The sequence below is a fragment of the Symphalangus syndactylus genome, chromosome 15 (genome assembly GCF_028878055.3).
Source record: "Symphalangus syndactylus isolate Jambi chromosome 15, NHGRI_mSymSyn1-v2.1_pri, whole genome shotgun sequence".
Taxonomy (NCBI): Eukaryota; Metazoa; Chordata; class Mammalia; order Primates; family Hylobatidae; genus Symphalangus; species Symphalangus syndactylus.
Genome location: NC_072437.2, coordinates 7,278,905 through 7,295,751, shown reverse-complemented (window position 1 = coordinate 7,295,751; position 16,847 = coordinate 7,278,905). Strand labels below are relative to the sequence as shown.

The 16,847-nt window shown below is 54.1% G+C and overlaps 1 protein-coding gene across 33 annotated transcripts in view; it reads left to right on the top strand.

The window, feature by feature from the left end:
• MCF2L (MCF.2 cell line derived transforming sequence like) overlaps positions 1-16,847 on the top strand; it is a 204,822-nt gene that overhangs the window by 152,630 nt on the left and 35,345 nt on the right. For 15 of the 33 annotated variants that reach the window (XR_010115889.1, XM_063618545.1, XM_063618542.1 and 12 more), the window contains 2 exons: positions 1,414-1,615; positions 15,814-15,933. Coding sequence is in view for 32 of the 33 variants with exons in the window: in XM_063618545.1 (XP_063474615.1) it covers positions 1,414-1,615; positions 15,814-15,933 (322 nt within the window). In the remaining variant the exon portion in view is untranslated. The other 18 variants (XM_055245320.2, XM_055245319.2, XM_055245325.2 and 15 more) reach the window with 4 other exon arrangements.

The window sequence follows — 16,847 nt, the reverse complement described above, 5'->3', positions numbered from 1 at the left end:
GGCTGGAGTGCAGTGGCACCATCGCAGCTCACTGCAACCTCAGACTCCTAGGCCAAGCAATCTTCCCACCTCAGACTCCCAAGTAGCTGGGACCACAGGCATGTGCCACCACACTCAGCTAATCTTTGTATTTTTCGTAGAGACAGGGTCTCATCTTGTTGCCCCAGCTGATCTCAAACTCCTGGGCTCCAGTAATCCACACACCTTAGCCTCCCAAAGTGCTGGGATTGCAGGCATGAACCACCATGCCCAGCTGAAAATATAACTTTAAAAAAAATCTTAGCTCCGTAAGAACTAAGCCAGATCAGAAAACGAATTCTGCCTGTGGCCCCCACAGCTGTGAAATGGAGTCGCTGACTCCCCATTCTTGTGCACACGCCTAGTGCCCACTGCAGAAGGCTGCTTTGAATGCAGCCTAGTGTTTATTCCTGCACTCACCCAGAAGGTTTCTGCTGTTATTGAATCAAATTACCCCACACATGAGGCGTTTTTCACGGCCATTTGCAGACAGGGACACAGATGCAGCAGCACCCACCACACATGGACGTTCGGGGGTCACTGCCTCGTCTTCCTGTCTTGGGAGTTGCTGTTTCTGTCTTTAAATCCGAGTGTCAGAAGGATCGGAGACACTCGACATAAATCCCTGGCTTGTTAATGATGCTCACAGCAAGCGGGCACGCCCACAGACTGCATAATTTATCTCCATCCTGCGGAATTCTGATTTTCATGTAAACCTAGGACATGTTCAGAGACTTGGAAATTAGCGATTCTAGCCCCTGCCTTAGGCGTGCCCATGTGGTTATTTCTGCTTTGGATTGGCTGGTGGTAGCAGCTGCTGGCATCATGCAATTGGCTTGGCTGCAGTGTGAGCCCGCGGAAGAGGGCTCTCCGCACCTACTCTGTGACTCAGGCTTCTGCTACCAGGCTCATCCGAGGACGGAGGCTGTCATTATACAACGCGCAAGTGTGGTCTCTGTCACAGATGTGGCTGTCGCAGAGAGTGCTGCCTCCTCTCCCGTTTCCAGCAGATGCTTGGGAATCTTCAGAAGTCTTGGGGATTTTCCCCCAGCACCGTAGCAATGCCACCACGAGTGAATCCTTAACGTGGACCAGCACGGGCACCTCAGATGCCAGGACTGGTGTGATGTATGCGCCATAAGACTGCTTTGGAGGGTTTAGTCAGCTGGTCACCCAGGAAAGGAAAATGACTCGGCTCTTACTGTGGAATAGCAAATGACTGAGCTCGGGAGAGATGTTCTGCTTGAATCTGTGAATCGAGGTGGTTGGTGTTAGGCTGAGAAATAAGAACACACCGCAAGTGCCTGCCCTTCCGTAGATGAGAGCGGGTTCTGGGACTGCGGGGATGGGGCTGCCAGGGCCCCCGTGTGCCATACCTCTCATCTGGTATTGCAGAAATGGCGTGAATACGGTGGATCGCTCTCCCAGGAGGTTTTCTGAGGGGTTTCGTGGGCAGCCGGCTTCCCACCTGCACACATTAACGGCGGCGTCTCTTCCTCACTGCAGCCTGCAGGACGCTGGCATCGGATTCATCCTGGTGATAGACCGGCGGCGGGACAAATGGACCTCCGTGAAGGCGTCCGTCCTGCGCATCGCAGTAAGTGCCACTCGGGGCTCTGCCCTGAGCCCGGCCCCTCCCTGGGCTGCGTGACCGCATGGTGCTCTTCCTCTGTGTCTGCCGCAGTTCCTGCTTTGTGCTGAGTGGGACACAGCCCAGTCCCGGCAGGTGGAGGCTGGCACCAAGGCCCCCCCCAACTTGGCCTCCCGAGGCGCTGGTGCCTGGGTGTGAGTTTTCCCGGATGAGGGAACTCTTAGGGAGCCTAGTGTGACTGAAAAACAATTTCCCCAGACAGGGCAGCCCATGTGTTTCCGAACACCGAGTCTGAGATGCTCAGGACTGAATATGCTTCTTACATATTTATACATTAGTGATTTTCTCCTTTCCAAATCGGGCCATCTATCTTTAGCTGCGACACTGAACAAGCCACCACCACCTCCCTTCCCCAGTGGGATTGAACATGCACTTCCTCTTACACAAAGCACAGCAGCACAGCAGTCCTGACCAGGCAGGATGGGGGCTGTGTGCAGAGACGCTCCAGGCTGGAAGTTTGAAGTGGTACTGCACAGCTTTTCTAAGTGATTTTCTCCTTTCCAAATCGGGCCATCTATCTTTAGCTGCAACCCTGAGCGAGCCACCACCGCCTCCCTTCCCCAGTAACCCAGCCTCGCATGTAGCCACCCTCCTTTCCAAGGACTCTCCCTTGGCGTCCGAGAGTCTGTTTACAGATTCTGCACTCTGCCTTCCGTAGCAGAAGAGGAGCTGGGTTTGCTGTTGGTTTTAACCCAGAGTAATCATTTAAGAGGGAAGAGATTAAGCCAGCAGAAGCCCCCAAGTCTTATTTTTGTCGGTAGCTCCCACCCGTATGCATGACCCTGGCGTGGAGCATTTTTCACCCACGCTCGCTCTCCCCACCTGTCAGTCCAAGTTTCATTGCAGCCAAAGGACCAAAAAAGTCTGCCTGTCTGCCAGGAGGTGACCCAGAGCCTGGGTCCAGGCACCTGCATGTTTGCACGCCCGCCACAGCCCGTCCCTCCCAGGCTCTGGGACCCTGGGTCCTCAGCTGTGATGGCACAACTGCTCCAAGCATTCCCCAGCACCAAACCCCAATGAAGTCAGATTCTCCTGGCCTCTCCTGGGTCCTGCATTCAGACTATCTTTGGGTTCCCCAGCCTCTCGGTGGCTGCTGGCTGCTGCGCCAAGATTCCAGGTATAGTGAAAGAAGTCATTCCTTTCCCCACATATTGCCTCCTTCCTTCATCTTTTACAAGAATTAGGGGCCCCATATCTGCTCTGATGCCCACAACCTTCATCGTTTTGGGGTGAGCCTCTCCCTGAGCCACTGGTTCTTACCTAAGTCTTTAGGATGAGGCATCTCCTTGCACCCCATGGCACCTTTCTGCCCCTCGCCGCGGCTGATCCCCGTTCCTGACCCTGCCTCAATCTGGCACACACCGCCTATGGCATCGTTATCTGAAATAATTCAAAACGCTTCAGGATGTTTCCAAAAAAAGGAGACATGTATAGAATCGGTCTTCCTTTGTTTTAACACTGCATTCATTTGCTTTTGTGTCACTATAAAGACATACTTGAGCTGGGTAATTGATAAAGAAAGAGGTGTAATTGGCTCACAGTTCTGCAGGCTGCACAGGCTTAGCACCTGCATCTTCTTGGCTTCTGGGGAGGCCTCAGGGAGCTGCCAGTCGTGGCGGAAGGCAGCGGGGAGCCGGCATCACATGGTGAAAGAGGGAGCGAGAGAGAAGGGGGAGGTCCCAGACTTTTGAACAGCCAGATCTCGAGTGAACTTACTGAGCGAGAACTCACCCATTACCAAGGGGATGGCGCTGAGCCATTCGTGAGGGGTCACGCCCGTGACTTAATCACCTCCCGCCAGGCCCCACCTCAGCACTGGGAATCGCATTTCAACATGAGACTTGGAGGGGACAAAAATCCCATCCATATCAAGTATCCCCAGAAATGTAGAAAGTTCTTTAGATAAAAGCCATCACCAGCTAACAGCAACGTGTGCCTTTAATTATTGTACGTTTTAAATAAGTTTGCACATGAAGTCATAGGCAACTCCAAAAATTAAATCATAAGAACCCACGGGGTCAGACACACATGGACGGACAACAGATACTCTTGGGAAGCACACATCAGTCCTGGGGGGGTCCCACAATGTTCCCAGCAGGCACATCATCGTTTAAAGAACAGACAACACCATTACAGCCACATCTTTCACACTTTCTGCTGCTGATATAAACCAACCATCGGGATGACTTGCTATTAGCAAGACGTGGGTGGCAGGAGTCGGCCTCCCTGCCAGGGCACTTGCGGTGTCAGGACGCACCTGGGTGCCTTTCATGCCCATGGGGTCCAGGCTCCTGCATCTTCACACGCCTGCCACAGCCCGTCCCTCACACAGCTCACGCCTCACTACGTGTGCCCCGGCCCCTCTGCTCACGCCTCACTACGTGTGCCCCGGCCCCTCTGCTCACGCCTCACTACGTGTGCCCCAGCACCCTCGCACACGCATCACCACATGTGTGTCTCAGATTAATCAGTCACTCCTGGGTTAGATGACAAGAGCCTCACCAGATATGAGGTACTTTTTAAGAAATACAAAAAATCATTTTCTAAAAGCAAAGTATTTCTGCGAGGTCACGCTACAGGATAGCGAAGCAGCCCACAACAGACCCGTGATTTAGGCGTCGATCTTCAGCTGCTGAGTGTCCTGTTCTGCTCACCGAGTGTGTGATCGGATGAATTTCTTAAGCAGGTTGGCTCATCTTGAAAGCTCTGTCTTGTGAACATCATAACTGAACAGTTAGTGTTTGAGTTTTTATTTTCGCATTGACTCTTACACCATAAAAATATGGCTTTTTCTATCCTTCCTTTAATTCTTGAGTTGACTGATATTGGTTTGGAAGTAACAGAAGCCAGCATTTTCTAGCAAAATCCCAGAATTCTCTCTGAACGCCAGTGCTTTCTTGCTATGAGAATTTATGTTCTTTTTTTTTTTTGAGATGGAGTCTCGCTCTTTCGCCCAGGCCGGACTGCAGTGGCGCTGTCTTGGCTCACTGCAAGCTCCGCCTCTTGGGTTCACGCCATTCTCCTGCCTCAGCCTCCCAAATAGCTGGGACTACAGGCACCTGCCACCATGCCCAGCTAATTTTTTATATTTTTAGTAGAGATGGGGTTTCACCCGTGTTAGCCAGGATGGTCTCAATCTCTTGACCTCGTGATCTACCCACCTCGACCTCCCAAAGTGCTGGGATTACAGGCGTGAGGCACTGCGCCCGGCTTATGGTCATATTAATACACAGACTCTGTTTGTGTAGTCAGCACGTTCTGAGACGTTTCTCTGTCCCAGGCACTGCTCGGGCATCACGGATGTGAGGGAGGAAATGAGTAAGGCTCACCGCCAGCTGGGTGAGGACAGTTGAGGGGCATCACAATGGGGTCACAGGCAGGGGCAACAGGGAGCAGCCAGGAGGGTGGCTGAGCCATGGGGAGGGGCCAGAGTCAGGCCCCACATGCCAGGCCCCATCCACCTGGGCTGTGACCCCGGAGAGGGCGTCTTCCTGTCCCTAGGCCCCTGCTGCCCAGGAGCCCAGCTGCCTCCAGGAGGGTTTGGTGCAGGAGGGGCATGAGCAACCGGCAGGAGATGATGATGGTGGACATTGGATGGGCCAGGAGACATGGAGCTCACAGCCCTGGTTTCATGAAGGAGAAGTGGGCCACAAGGCCAAGGAGGCAGGAGGTTGGGGGGCGGGCGGTGGTGGCACTGTCATAGGAGCTGGTTGTGCACGTGCTGAGTCTCAGAGGGTCACTGGTCAAGGGAGTGAGGGCAGCTGTGGACACGGCGAAGCCTGGGTCCTGGGCAGACCAGGAGGGGCGAGGGTCTCTGCCCTGGGGAAGGGGCAGGTGGTGGGGCTGGGAGGATGCCCCAGGCTCTGTCCATGGGCCACGCACTCCCTGGAGAGGGCAGACCAGGGATGACCCCTTGGGCGTCTTGGTTCAGTTTTTTGGAGATGGTGCAGTTGACCTGATGTGGGGACACCAAGTAGTGCCTGCAGGGGGCATCTGGACGCCAACCCCTGGGCTCCAGGCCTTGACAGTGAGCTTTGGCTGGCCTAGGCTTCCACCTAAAGTGGCTTTGGGAAAACTAGCACTGTAGCAACAGCCCAGGCCAGCTGAGCCCTCAAGCAGGTTTCCAAACAGGCACAGGCTCCAGCTGCCCAACCCCACCAGGGTGCCCAGCTCATGGTGCTGCGGGTGCCACAAAGCAAGCCCACGGCAGAGACTTTACCTCCAAGCGCTCGGCCACCGAGGAAGACGCAGCGCTTACATAATGTGCCATGATCTGGGGCTATTTTTAGCCACCATATGTGCTGTCTTAAGAGCTGAGCTCTCCCTAATTTGGGGTGTTCTTTTTTCTTTTTTGGATGCCTTCAGCATGGCTTGGAATAGAAAAATTAGACATTGGAAGAGCCAAAATCCAGTGTTCCTAAAACCAGGCGCCCAATCCAGAGCAAGACCCATGTGATGCTGAGGGCGTGTGGGAGCAGGATATGTTCACAGCTACCCACCCAGGGGCTCAACGCACCCAGCAACGGCAGAAAGACGAGACCCTCCTCCAACTCACGTCTCTTCTCCCTTAGACAGTTGTGCGGTCCTCAGATAGAAGCATCTCTTATAAAATGCTGTTGCAAAACCTAACCCTCTTCCACTATACCACGTGTGTGTGTGAGTGTGAGTGTGACTGTGTGTGGCAGTGAGTGTGCGAGTGTGTGGGTGTGAGTGTGAGACTGTGAGTGAGTGTGTGTGACTGAGAGTGGGTGTGAGTGTGGGTGTGAGACTGTGTAAGTTTGTGAGTGTGGAGTGTGTGAGTGCAAGAGAGTGTGAGTGTGTGGGTGTGTGTGACTGTGAGGGTGTGAGTGTGGGTGTGTGTGTGACTGTGAGGGTGTGAGTGTGGGTGTGTGTGTGACTGAAAGTGTGAGTGAGAGTGAGTGTGTGTGTGTGTGTTCACATTTTGGGAATTTGCAATAGAGTATATATATTCATGTTTAGAGCTAGCCTAAATCAAACTAATCTAGATCCTCAAGTAGGTGGCTGGAGAAAGTGAATCTGATTTTTAGACTGCGTGGGGCCAGAACTCTGTTTTTCCTGTAACACTGGTGCAGTGTGTGTGCAGGAAAGGTAGAAAACGAGGTGTCTGAGGGACGCCGGACTTCCAGGTCGTCCAGCAAATCCTTAACGTTGGCAAAGTACGATTGTATATGCGGCCCCGCGACCCGATTCCTCCCCTGTGCCAGCTACTGGGGCCCTGCGGAGGAGCTGGCTGTGGGGGTGGTGGGGGCGGGGGGGAACGGGGGGGAACGGGGGGGCGGGGGTGCGGGGAGAGGGGGTGGTGGGAGCGTTGGGGACGTGGGAGCAGTGGGGGCTGGGGCGGTGGGAGTGGGGGGGTGGGCTGGGGGAGCGGGGAGGCGGGAGGAGCGGTGGGGGCGGGGGGAGCACGGGGGGCGGTGGGAGCGGGGGGCGGCTGTGGGGGGAACGGGGGACGGGGGGCCGGAGGGGGCGGTGGGGGCGGGGAGGGGACGGTGGGAGCTGGGGGGCGGTGGGAGCGGTGCTAACTCCAGGAGGACTTCCCGGCGGAGGTGATGCTTGGTGAGAGCCTGACGGGAGGAGGAATTGTCCAGATGGAGGGGGGCGAGGAGATTCCCCTGGGAACACAAAGCAGCCCTGGGGTCAGGGGCTAGAGCGCTGGCTGCCGAGGGAGAGAGGGCCAGGTCCATGTGCCCCTCTCTGAAGAGGCAAGACCGTCCCCAGCGCAGGGAACTGAAATGCACGCTGCATAACTGTGGCGACATGGGGGTGGGGGACCCAGCTCTTCCCAGTGTGGCTGAGCTTTCTCAGAACACGGCTGCTGTGTGCAGCATGCACCTGCCCAGGTGAGCACAGCCCCACTGTGGGGGACGGAAGGGGACCAGGACCTGCAGGGTATCTCCTATGCACCATCTGCTGTGGCAGATGCATTTCAGCGCACCCTGCGCGTTCATCAACCGCCGATTACAGGGGAGGAGCTGGGCTTCGGGGCGACGAGGGAACGTGCCGACGGGATGGGGCGGCTCTGGGGGCGGCCTGGGCCTTTCTGTCTCTGAAGCCCGAGCTCTCTCCCTACTCCGGTGGTCCAAGGGCCACGGCGTTGGGCGGGGCTGGTCATGCAGAATATTGCAGGGGGAGGCAGCCCGAGAGGCTTCCACGACGCTGAGAGCGTCTATTTAAACGACTACCCTTCATCCGAAGGTTCGCTCCTCCCACCTAACCGAGGCTTTAACAGCCTTGAGGTATCTAGCAGGGGTGGGAGATCAGAGGCCCCCAGCCCTTCTTCACTGTGTATTTCCTGGAACATGGAATCCAAGGGTCCAGTAACGGCGGCATGAGCCACTTTGCTTTTCTCTCTAAAGACCTCGGAGGCAACACAGTAAATAACAAGGTTGTCTTAGTCCAGGTCTACTGCTTATATGTCAGAGTATCTGAAACTGGGTACTTTACAACGAAAAGGAATTCATGCCTTGCAGTTGAGGAGCCGCATCTGGTGAGATCCCTCTTGCTGGTGGGTCCTGAGGCGGTGCAGGACCTCACCTGGCGAGGGGAGAGTGGGCCAGCCCAGGGCTGCCTGCCCTGCTTACAAAGCCACCAGGTCCCCACCCACCTCCACGACAGCCCATTAATCCTTGAATCCGTGAATGGATGAATCCATTCGTGAGGGTGGGGCCGTCCTGACCCAGTTGCCTCTGAAAGGTACTGCCTCCCAATGCTGCCACGAGTTTCGAAGTTTGGTAGGGACGAACATTCCAACCACACCAAATGTAATTTCAGAAGTGCTGAAAGAATCGATTTTAAATGTTCTCAGCACAGAAAACTGGTGAGTGGGTGAGGTGACAGATCGGTTAATTGGCTTGATTTAATCATTCCACTGAGGATACTTACAGCAAAACATCACTGGGTGCCCTGTAAGTAGATACAATCATGATTTGTCAGTTAAACGTAGAAACATTTTTTTTAAAAGATAAACACAGAAAAAGAGCTCTGAGACCCAGGCTCACTCAGCGGCTTTTTCTCGCAGAGAAGAGGAAGGAGCCCCGGGGTTCCTGGGACCAGGTGTCTCGAGGCTCCGTGTGGGGCCGAGGACCCTGCAGGCCACGCCGGCTTCCCTGACTGATAAACCCAGAGCCAGGCCTTGCCGGTGAGAGGCCGGGGACTGCTGGCTGAGCTTCTCCAGCACTGCTCTTCACTCCCCTTGATGTCTGGAGTGAGACTATTTGCCTGGTTTATTTTTTTCAGCTTAGAGCTCATTGCACGGAGTCAGAGCTCCTGCATCCCGGTGGCTCAGGCATTTGAGTGAAGGTTGGATCAGGAGGGAAGGGAGATGCAGCTGCCCCACGCATGGAGGAGAAGAGCTGTGAGCTGCAGCAGCCTCCTGTCTTTTTCCTCTCAACTTTCAGTTCAGAAAAATTTCAGACCTACAGAAAACTTGGCAGAGTCTCACAGTGAACAAACCTCAGCTGTGGCCATTGACAAAGTGCCCATTGTGTGTGTGTGTATATAGAAACACACAGACACATCACACACGCACAGAGACACAGACATGTACACACATCACACAGACACATCACACAGACACAAAACACATCACATAGACTCACAGACACACATATATATACACATATACCCACACATCACATAAACACACACAGATCACACAGACATGCATACACTCAGAGACATACATCACACAGGCACAGAGACACACACACACAGACACACAAACACACACATATATACACATATACACACATCACATAAACAGACACACACAAACACGTTTTGCTGGTGAGAGCCGGCTCTGCCATCGTGTCTGTTCATCCCGGATTGCTGACAATGGTGTCCCCTGAGAGGAGTCACCCTCTGCGTAACCACAGGCGAGTCAGCATCGCGGCCACACCGCCCTCTGGACGCCCACACATGGGGCTTTCTCCACGTGCCCCGTCATGTCCTCCCTGTATTTTGTTAAAATCCAGGTCCAGTGAAGGACGGCGCCCACGTCAACTGTCCACCCTTCTCAGTTGTCTCTAATCCACCCAGTTGTTGGTTTTTGTTTTGCTTTCTGTCTTTTGTGAGATTGAGATTTGCGAAGGGTTGAAGCCAGTTGCTTTGTGGAATATCCTTTCATCTGGTTTCCTTGTAATTAGGTTCCACGTGGTCCTTTGCGGCGGGAATCCTGGTGGGTGAGCTTCTGGGGCAGCCCGTGAAGGCCCAGGATGTCCGTGTGTCCCGTGATTGGGGCGGTGTCGTGTGCTCAGACGGCCAAGGAGGCATCCAGATTTCCCCAGGAGAAGGTGCCTCTCCTCTTGGTAATCAGTGGGTCGTATGTGGTGATGCTCAGGACAGGGTGAAGGTCCCATGGCTGAGGTGTCGACTGACCGTTTCTGCCTGAATGGGTAGTTCGGTGGTGGTTGCCACAGGGCTGTGTTTTCGAGGGGGAGTGGCAGGTGCCTGGTGTCTGCATCCACACCTGCCTGGGAGCCTCCCTCCATTTCTTACTCGGTCACCTCCCGTGTCCCTGCAGCTGGGTCTGCAGTGATCTTCCCTCTACTCTCTGCCTCTGCAGAGTGAGGTTTTGCACTGATTGCAAAGTAAACATGCACGCCCCTTCAGGGTCCTGGTCCTTAGGGATCTGGTTAACAAGTTGACCAGAGAAACAACCCGAATACTCCTCCACTCTTGATGGGAGCTCAGTTCACACGGCTCCAAATCGGTGAAATGCAACCAACGCTGGGCAGAACCTTGGCAGAACTTTGCTAGCGTCCGCCGAGAAGCCGGGGGGAGGTTCTGGGGCTTGGCTTGAGCTGTGGGGTGAGTGTGGGAGAGACAGCGAGCGGGTTCCCATCAATCAATCAACAGACTGTCCTATTTTCATAGTAGTCCCCGCCCAAATGTCATTCGAGTCCAATCTCAGGATCCTGGGTGTACGCCTGTTCTCCAGGTCTGCTTCCTGTGAAATTCGTGGAGATTATTGTACATTCTGGAGTGGGGGTGTGATTGGATGTGTGTCTGCAGATTCTCCCTGTATTTTCTCCCAGGCTTTCTAGAGGACCATTTGCTAGGGGACCAGTCCCCAAACGGCTGCGCTTTTAGGATTGGTTTTAGGAGCGACGGCCTCACGCACACAGCAGCGACCGTCCTGAGCACTTGTGTCTGAACATCCGCGGGAACAGGGTCCATGCCCATTGTTTTCCTCACCCGGTCCAGCGTCTCTGATTCCGGCTCTAAAGTCTTCTTCATCTGTTAACACAGAGACACAAGCAAACTTTCAAATGCATATTTTTATATAAACTTGTGTTTACTTTTTGGCTACTGTCAGACAAGTGTAATTGGTGAGGTTTCAGCTCCTCTGAAATTAAATATATAATGTCAAGCTGGATAGGTGTGGCTTGGAGCAGACCTTAAGGAAGGTGATTTGAACTTGGGGAGGGTTTGTCAAACAGGGTTCCCCAAAGTACCCAGTTCTACAAAGTTCCCAGCATGCCCTGTTGCTTTAGCTGTATTGGTAACTATATGCAGTGATTGTTTTGTTAGTCCCTAAGAATATTAACTCAGAAACCAGTGAACTATTTTTCTATCTCTAGACTACAATGCTGTGGTCACACACGTATCTGTTCCTAGGTTCATCCAGGTCAGCTCAGAAAATGAGCAATTTTGTTTTCATATTAGATAGAAACCTATAGGATTACCTTACTGTTGAATAATTTACGAAAAGATTCAACAGCCTCCATCCTGAATCCTTCATCCAGTTACCATTTATACTTATCCCCATCTTTTAAAATAAAGTTTTTATTTTAGACCTTTCCCCAGCTTTTAATACAAATGGTCAACTCCAATTCAGAGAAAATTTAATTTGCTGTTATATTTATTCAAAGTATGTGTTTGTGTACATCGTTAGCACCTTCTCACTCAGCTAGGATCTTCCAATTTATTCTATTTAATATAATGATCCAATAACTTAAAATACAAAACACTAAAACTGAGCCAAGGAAGAAGGGGTCATGTTTGATGCTGGCAGAGCCTCCAGGGACCGGCCTTGCTGCGGGGGTACGCTTCGCCCCCAGAGGCTTTAGGGGCAAATAGCTGCACCTGCTGGAGACGTGGAATCCCCCCCACCCCGACACACACACACACACACACACACACACACACCTGGCTTCATCTCCGAGCTTCAGGCTCTCAGCCTGTCCTTAAAGATCCAGGTGATAAAAACGACAGTGAAATGTAGAAGAGCATGATTCATTGCACCTCCAGAAAAAGACTGGTTTTCTGTAAATAGTGGTGTCCAATTTCACAGCAGTGTGAGGGGTTTTCAGTCCGCTCACTGCCGAGACACAGAATCTGCCCTGGGGCATCCCACTCTTTGGGGCTTGCTTCTCGAAGGAGAACTGCCTGGGTGCCCCGTCCACCAGGATTGCGCTCCCCACAGATGCTCAGCTCACGATTCTTGCTTGTAATTCAGCCTGTCCGTCACAGCATCTCACCCACACGTGCTCCCTGCAGAAGGTGAATGGCCGTGGCCTTAGTCTACGTCCAGGCCTCGTGTGAGATGGTGGGGCAGAGAGGGCTCAGATGCAGGGCCCCTCCAGAGCACTTCCCTGAGGGCCGCAGGTGGAGGGAATGGGTGTGGAGGGCAGCAGAGACAGGAGAGTCTCCTGGAAGCCATCAGCCTCCCCTCCCTCATCCACTCCGCAGCAGACACCTGCAGAACACCTGCCAAGTGTGCCGGCCACTGAGGGCCGTGGTCCCTGCCCTCCCCATGCAATGCAAATGAAGCAGAGGTCTCCATTGGAGGGATCCTGTGGGAAAGATGTGCAGTGTCCACCCAGCGACAGGACATTGTCCACCTGCCCTGGACGGGGAGGGCAGCCGCCCAGTGACTGAGCCCTTAGTTTATGCACATGGGGCAGGGGCACATCTCTGGTTTTAATTCCTACAAGGCAGTCAGGTGACCTGGTTCATGTTTGGGTGCTGACTGTTTGGGTGCTGAGTGGGCGCTGAGTGTTTGGGTGCTGAGTGTTTAGGTGCTTTGTGGGTGCAGAGTGTTTTGGTGCTGTGTGTTCGGGTGCTGAGTGTTTGGATGCTGAGTGTTTCGGCACTGAGTGGGTGCTGAGTGTTTGGGTGCTGTGTGTTTGGGTGCTGAGTGTTTTGGCACTGAGTGGGTGCTGAGTGTTTGGGTGCTGAGTGTTTGGGTGCTGTGTGTTTGGGCACTGAGTGGGTGCTGAGTGTTTGGGTGCTGAGTGTTTCGGCACTGAGTGGGTGCTGAATGTTTGGGTGCTGAGTGTTTAGGTGCTGAGTGTTTAGGTGCTGTGTGTTTCAGTGCTGAGTTTTTAGGTGCTGTGTGTTTGGGTGCTGAGTGTTTGGGTGCTGTGTTTAGGTGCTGTGTGTTTGGGTGCTGAGTGTTTGGGTGCTGTGTTTGGGTGCTGAATGTTTGGGTGCTGTTTCAGCACTGAGCGGGTGCTGAGTGTTTGGGTGCTGAATGGGTGCTGTGTGTTTGGGTGCTGAGTGTGTGGGCGCTGAGTGAGTGCTGTGTGTTTGGGCGCTGAGTGTTTGGGTGCTGAGTGGGCATTGAGTGGGCACTGTGTGTTTGGGTGCTGAATGGGCACAGTGTGGGCACTGAGTGTTTGGGCACTGAGTGGGTGCTGAGTGTTTTGGTGCTGAGTGTTTGGGTGCTGAGTGTGTGCTGTGTGTTTGGGTGCTGAGTGGGTGCTGAGTGTTTAGGTGCTGTGTGTTTGGGTGCTGAGTGTTGGGTGCTGTGTGTTTGGGTGCTGAGTGTTTAGTAGCTGTGTGTTTGCTGTGTGGTTGCTGTGTGTTTGGGCGCTGAGTGTTTGGGTGATGTGTGTGTGTTTGGGCACTGAGTGGGCACTGAGTATTTAGGTGCTGAGTGGGCACTGAGTGGGTGCTGAGTGGGCGCTGAGTATTTAGGTGCTGAGTGGGCGCTGAGTGTTTGGGCACTGAGTGGGTGCTGAGTGGGCGCTGAGTATTTAGGTGCTCAGTGGGCGCTGAGTGGGCGCTGAGTGTTTGGGTGCTGAGTGGGCGCTGAGTGGGCGCTGAGTATTTAGGTGCTGAGTGGGCGCTGAGTCTTTGGGTGCTGAGTGTTTGGGCGCTGAGTGTTTGGGCCCTGAGTGTTTGGGCGCTGAGTGTTTGGGTGATGTGTGTGTGGGCGCTGAGTGTTTGGAGTGTTTGGGTGATGTGTGTGTGGGCACTGAGTGGGTGCTGAGTGTTTAGGTGCTGAGTGTTTGGGTGCTGAGTGTTTGGGTGATGTGTGTTTGGGTGATGTGTGTGTGGGCGCTGAGTGGGCACTGAGTGTTTGGGTGCTGAGTGTTTGGGCGCTGAGTGTTTGGGTGATGTGTGTTTGGGTGATGTGTGTTTGGGCGCTGAGTGTTTAGGTGCTGAGTGTTTGGGTGCTGAGTGTTTCGGCGCTGTTTGGGTGCTGAGTGTTTGGGTGCTGAGTGTTTCAGCACTGTTTGGGTGCTGAATGTTTGGGTGCTGAGTGTTTCAGCGCTGTTTGGGTGCTGAATGTTTCGGCGCTGTTTGGGTGCTGAGTGGGCGCTGAGTGTTTGGGTGCTGAGTGTTTGGGTGCTGAGGACAGACTTGTCAAGGTCTTGCTACTAGAATTCCACAACTGTGGAAAAGGCATTGTATAATCCTAAGTGAGGTCCCAGCACTTATGTTGCAATCCCAGAGCTGGGTTGGAACTTGGGGTGCGCAATCTAGAATTCCCGCCTGAGACCACGTTGTCAGCAGTAGAGATGAGCCCAGGTGCCTCTGCAGCCAACGTGGCTGGAGGGCCCAGCCTTGGCCCATGCCCCACGCGTCCCCTGACTTCAGACCCTACCCCAGCTTCCTGACCTCAGGGCCCTCTTCTTATGGTCCTCGCTAGGCCAACCTGGACATTGAAGTGTGGCTGGGGTAGTGCCCAGCCAGGATGGTCACTCCTCCTCCAGTCCTTGCTGCTATATTCTTTTTGGGCTTTAGAGCAATGCCATTCTTTTCTATATGTCATATTTTAGGTGCATTTAACTTAGTTATCCAGAAATCAAACTCAGTTGCTTCACAATTTCTTTTTTGGTGATGGGGTTTCCCTGGATTTCAGCATCTGGACATAACTTGGCGTCAAGAGCAGCCGTCACTGCACATCTGTCATCACGGCTTTTGAGCGCTTCCTTGGTGCAGGCGCCCACTGAACGCCACACACGCCTTGGTCCATTTCATCTTCGAAAGGGTGTCATGAGTAGGCACTGCTGCTCTCCCCACTTTCCCAATGGAGAAGCTGAGACACAGAGAAGGGGAGTGACCTACCCAAGGTCCCACGCCTTGTAAGAGGCAGAGCCAGTTTCCAAATAAATTCATGTAACTGTGTCCAAGGCCATGTGTGCACACCAGGGCACAAGATTATTTTTATTTTTGTAGGTAACACACATATGTGTCTATGTTGCTTTTATGAAATTTGACAAGTGTCTTGGTTTCCTGGGGCCATGGTAACAAAGTAACTACAGACTGGCCACTGGACGCACAGAAGCTGTTCCCTCCCAGCCCTGGAGGCGGAGTCTGAACTCAGGCGTGGCCAGGGCAGGCTCCTTCCAAGGGAGCGTCTCTCTGCTCGAGGCCTCTCTCCAGCTTCTGGCCTGGCTGCCTCCTGGGTCTCCCTGGGTGTGGAAGCACCGCCTCCGCCTCCACCAGCAAATTCTCTGGGAGCTCTCCACAGGGTGCTGGGATCGGGGCCTGCCCTAATGACCTCGCTTTACCTTGGTTACCTCTGTAAAGACCCCGTCACCAACCAAGGTCACATTCGGAGGCACTGGGAGTTAGGCTTCAACATCATAATTTGGGGGAACACAGCTCAGCCCCTAACAACTGTCGTAAGCTTTGGACTTTTACATTTGTAAGCAGCATAACGTTCTACCAAGGCATGAGGCTTTTCCTCCTTTTCTTTTAGAAAAGGGTGATGCCTCTCACAGAGGCCAGCATCTCTACCATGTTTATCTGAGCATAAACCTGCCGCGTTGAGGATGCCCGGCCGCGAGCTGCGCCTCCCCGGTCAGCCCAGCGTGCAGGCAGTGCGCTAGGGGGGCTGCTGTCCACAGAGCACGCTGCAGGCTCTTGTCTCTCACCCTCTCTCGCAGGCATCTTTCCCGGCAAACCTGCAGCTCGTTCTCGTGCTTCGCCCGACGGGTTTTTTCCAAAGGACTCTCTCCGACATCGCTTTCAAATTCAATAGAGATGACTTTAAGATGAAGGTGCCGGTAAGTGCCCCCCGCCTCCGTCCTGCGGGAGCACAACGGAACTAATTGCCGTCCTGGCCCATCTGTGATCATCAAAATCCTCGAGGAGCTGACTTCAGGGCCACGCGGTCAACAAAACCCCGCAGGACCTGGTGGGAAATTGCACCTCCTCAATGCTGTCAGAAGCAGCGCAGTCCTTTCTTCCCCCACCTCTGCCCCCAGACCCCACCCCGCTGGAGGTGCACAGAGCATCAACGTCAGACAGGCCACCCTGTGGGCATCCCATCAGGACGCGGGTCACGTGACATTCATACCCCCAGGAAAACTGCAAAGCTTGAGACCCTGAGGGCTGAGAGTCCCCCGGCCCACCCGCGAGGAACTCAGCCCAGGCCCTGCCTGCGCCCCAGGGATGAGAGAAGGGCGGGGAGGGGGCTGTAAGCATCCCTGGACCTGGGAGGGAGCACCCACTGCTGACAGGGAAGGGCCGGACCTGTCCTGGAGCAGCCAACGGGGTGAGCCCTGCCCCATCGCCACCACACCATCCCGGCACAGTGCAGCGTCTCCCAACACTGCCCACCAAGAAAGCACCTTCAGCCCTGATCCGCTGTCCTTTAGAGAACAAAGGCTTCACAAAGTCCCTTAGAGCCTGTGGAGCCCGGTCACCAGCCCAAGCTGTGTAGCTCCCCCGGAGAGCCCTAGTCAGCTGCCTCGGCGAGCTCACATCTTCTCTGCCACAAAGAGAACAGAGACTTATGGGCCAGCACCAGGCATCTCAGAGCCCCCCACGGCACCAGCCAGACGCTGCTGGAAACCAGGCAGTCTGGGGTGCAGGTCGCTCAGTGTGAAGCTACTCCATGTGCCCTGGGAATCATGTGGCACCAGCCCTCCCTCCCCACCCTCATTGCACTACAGCCTCAATGCCAAACATGCAAGAG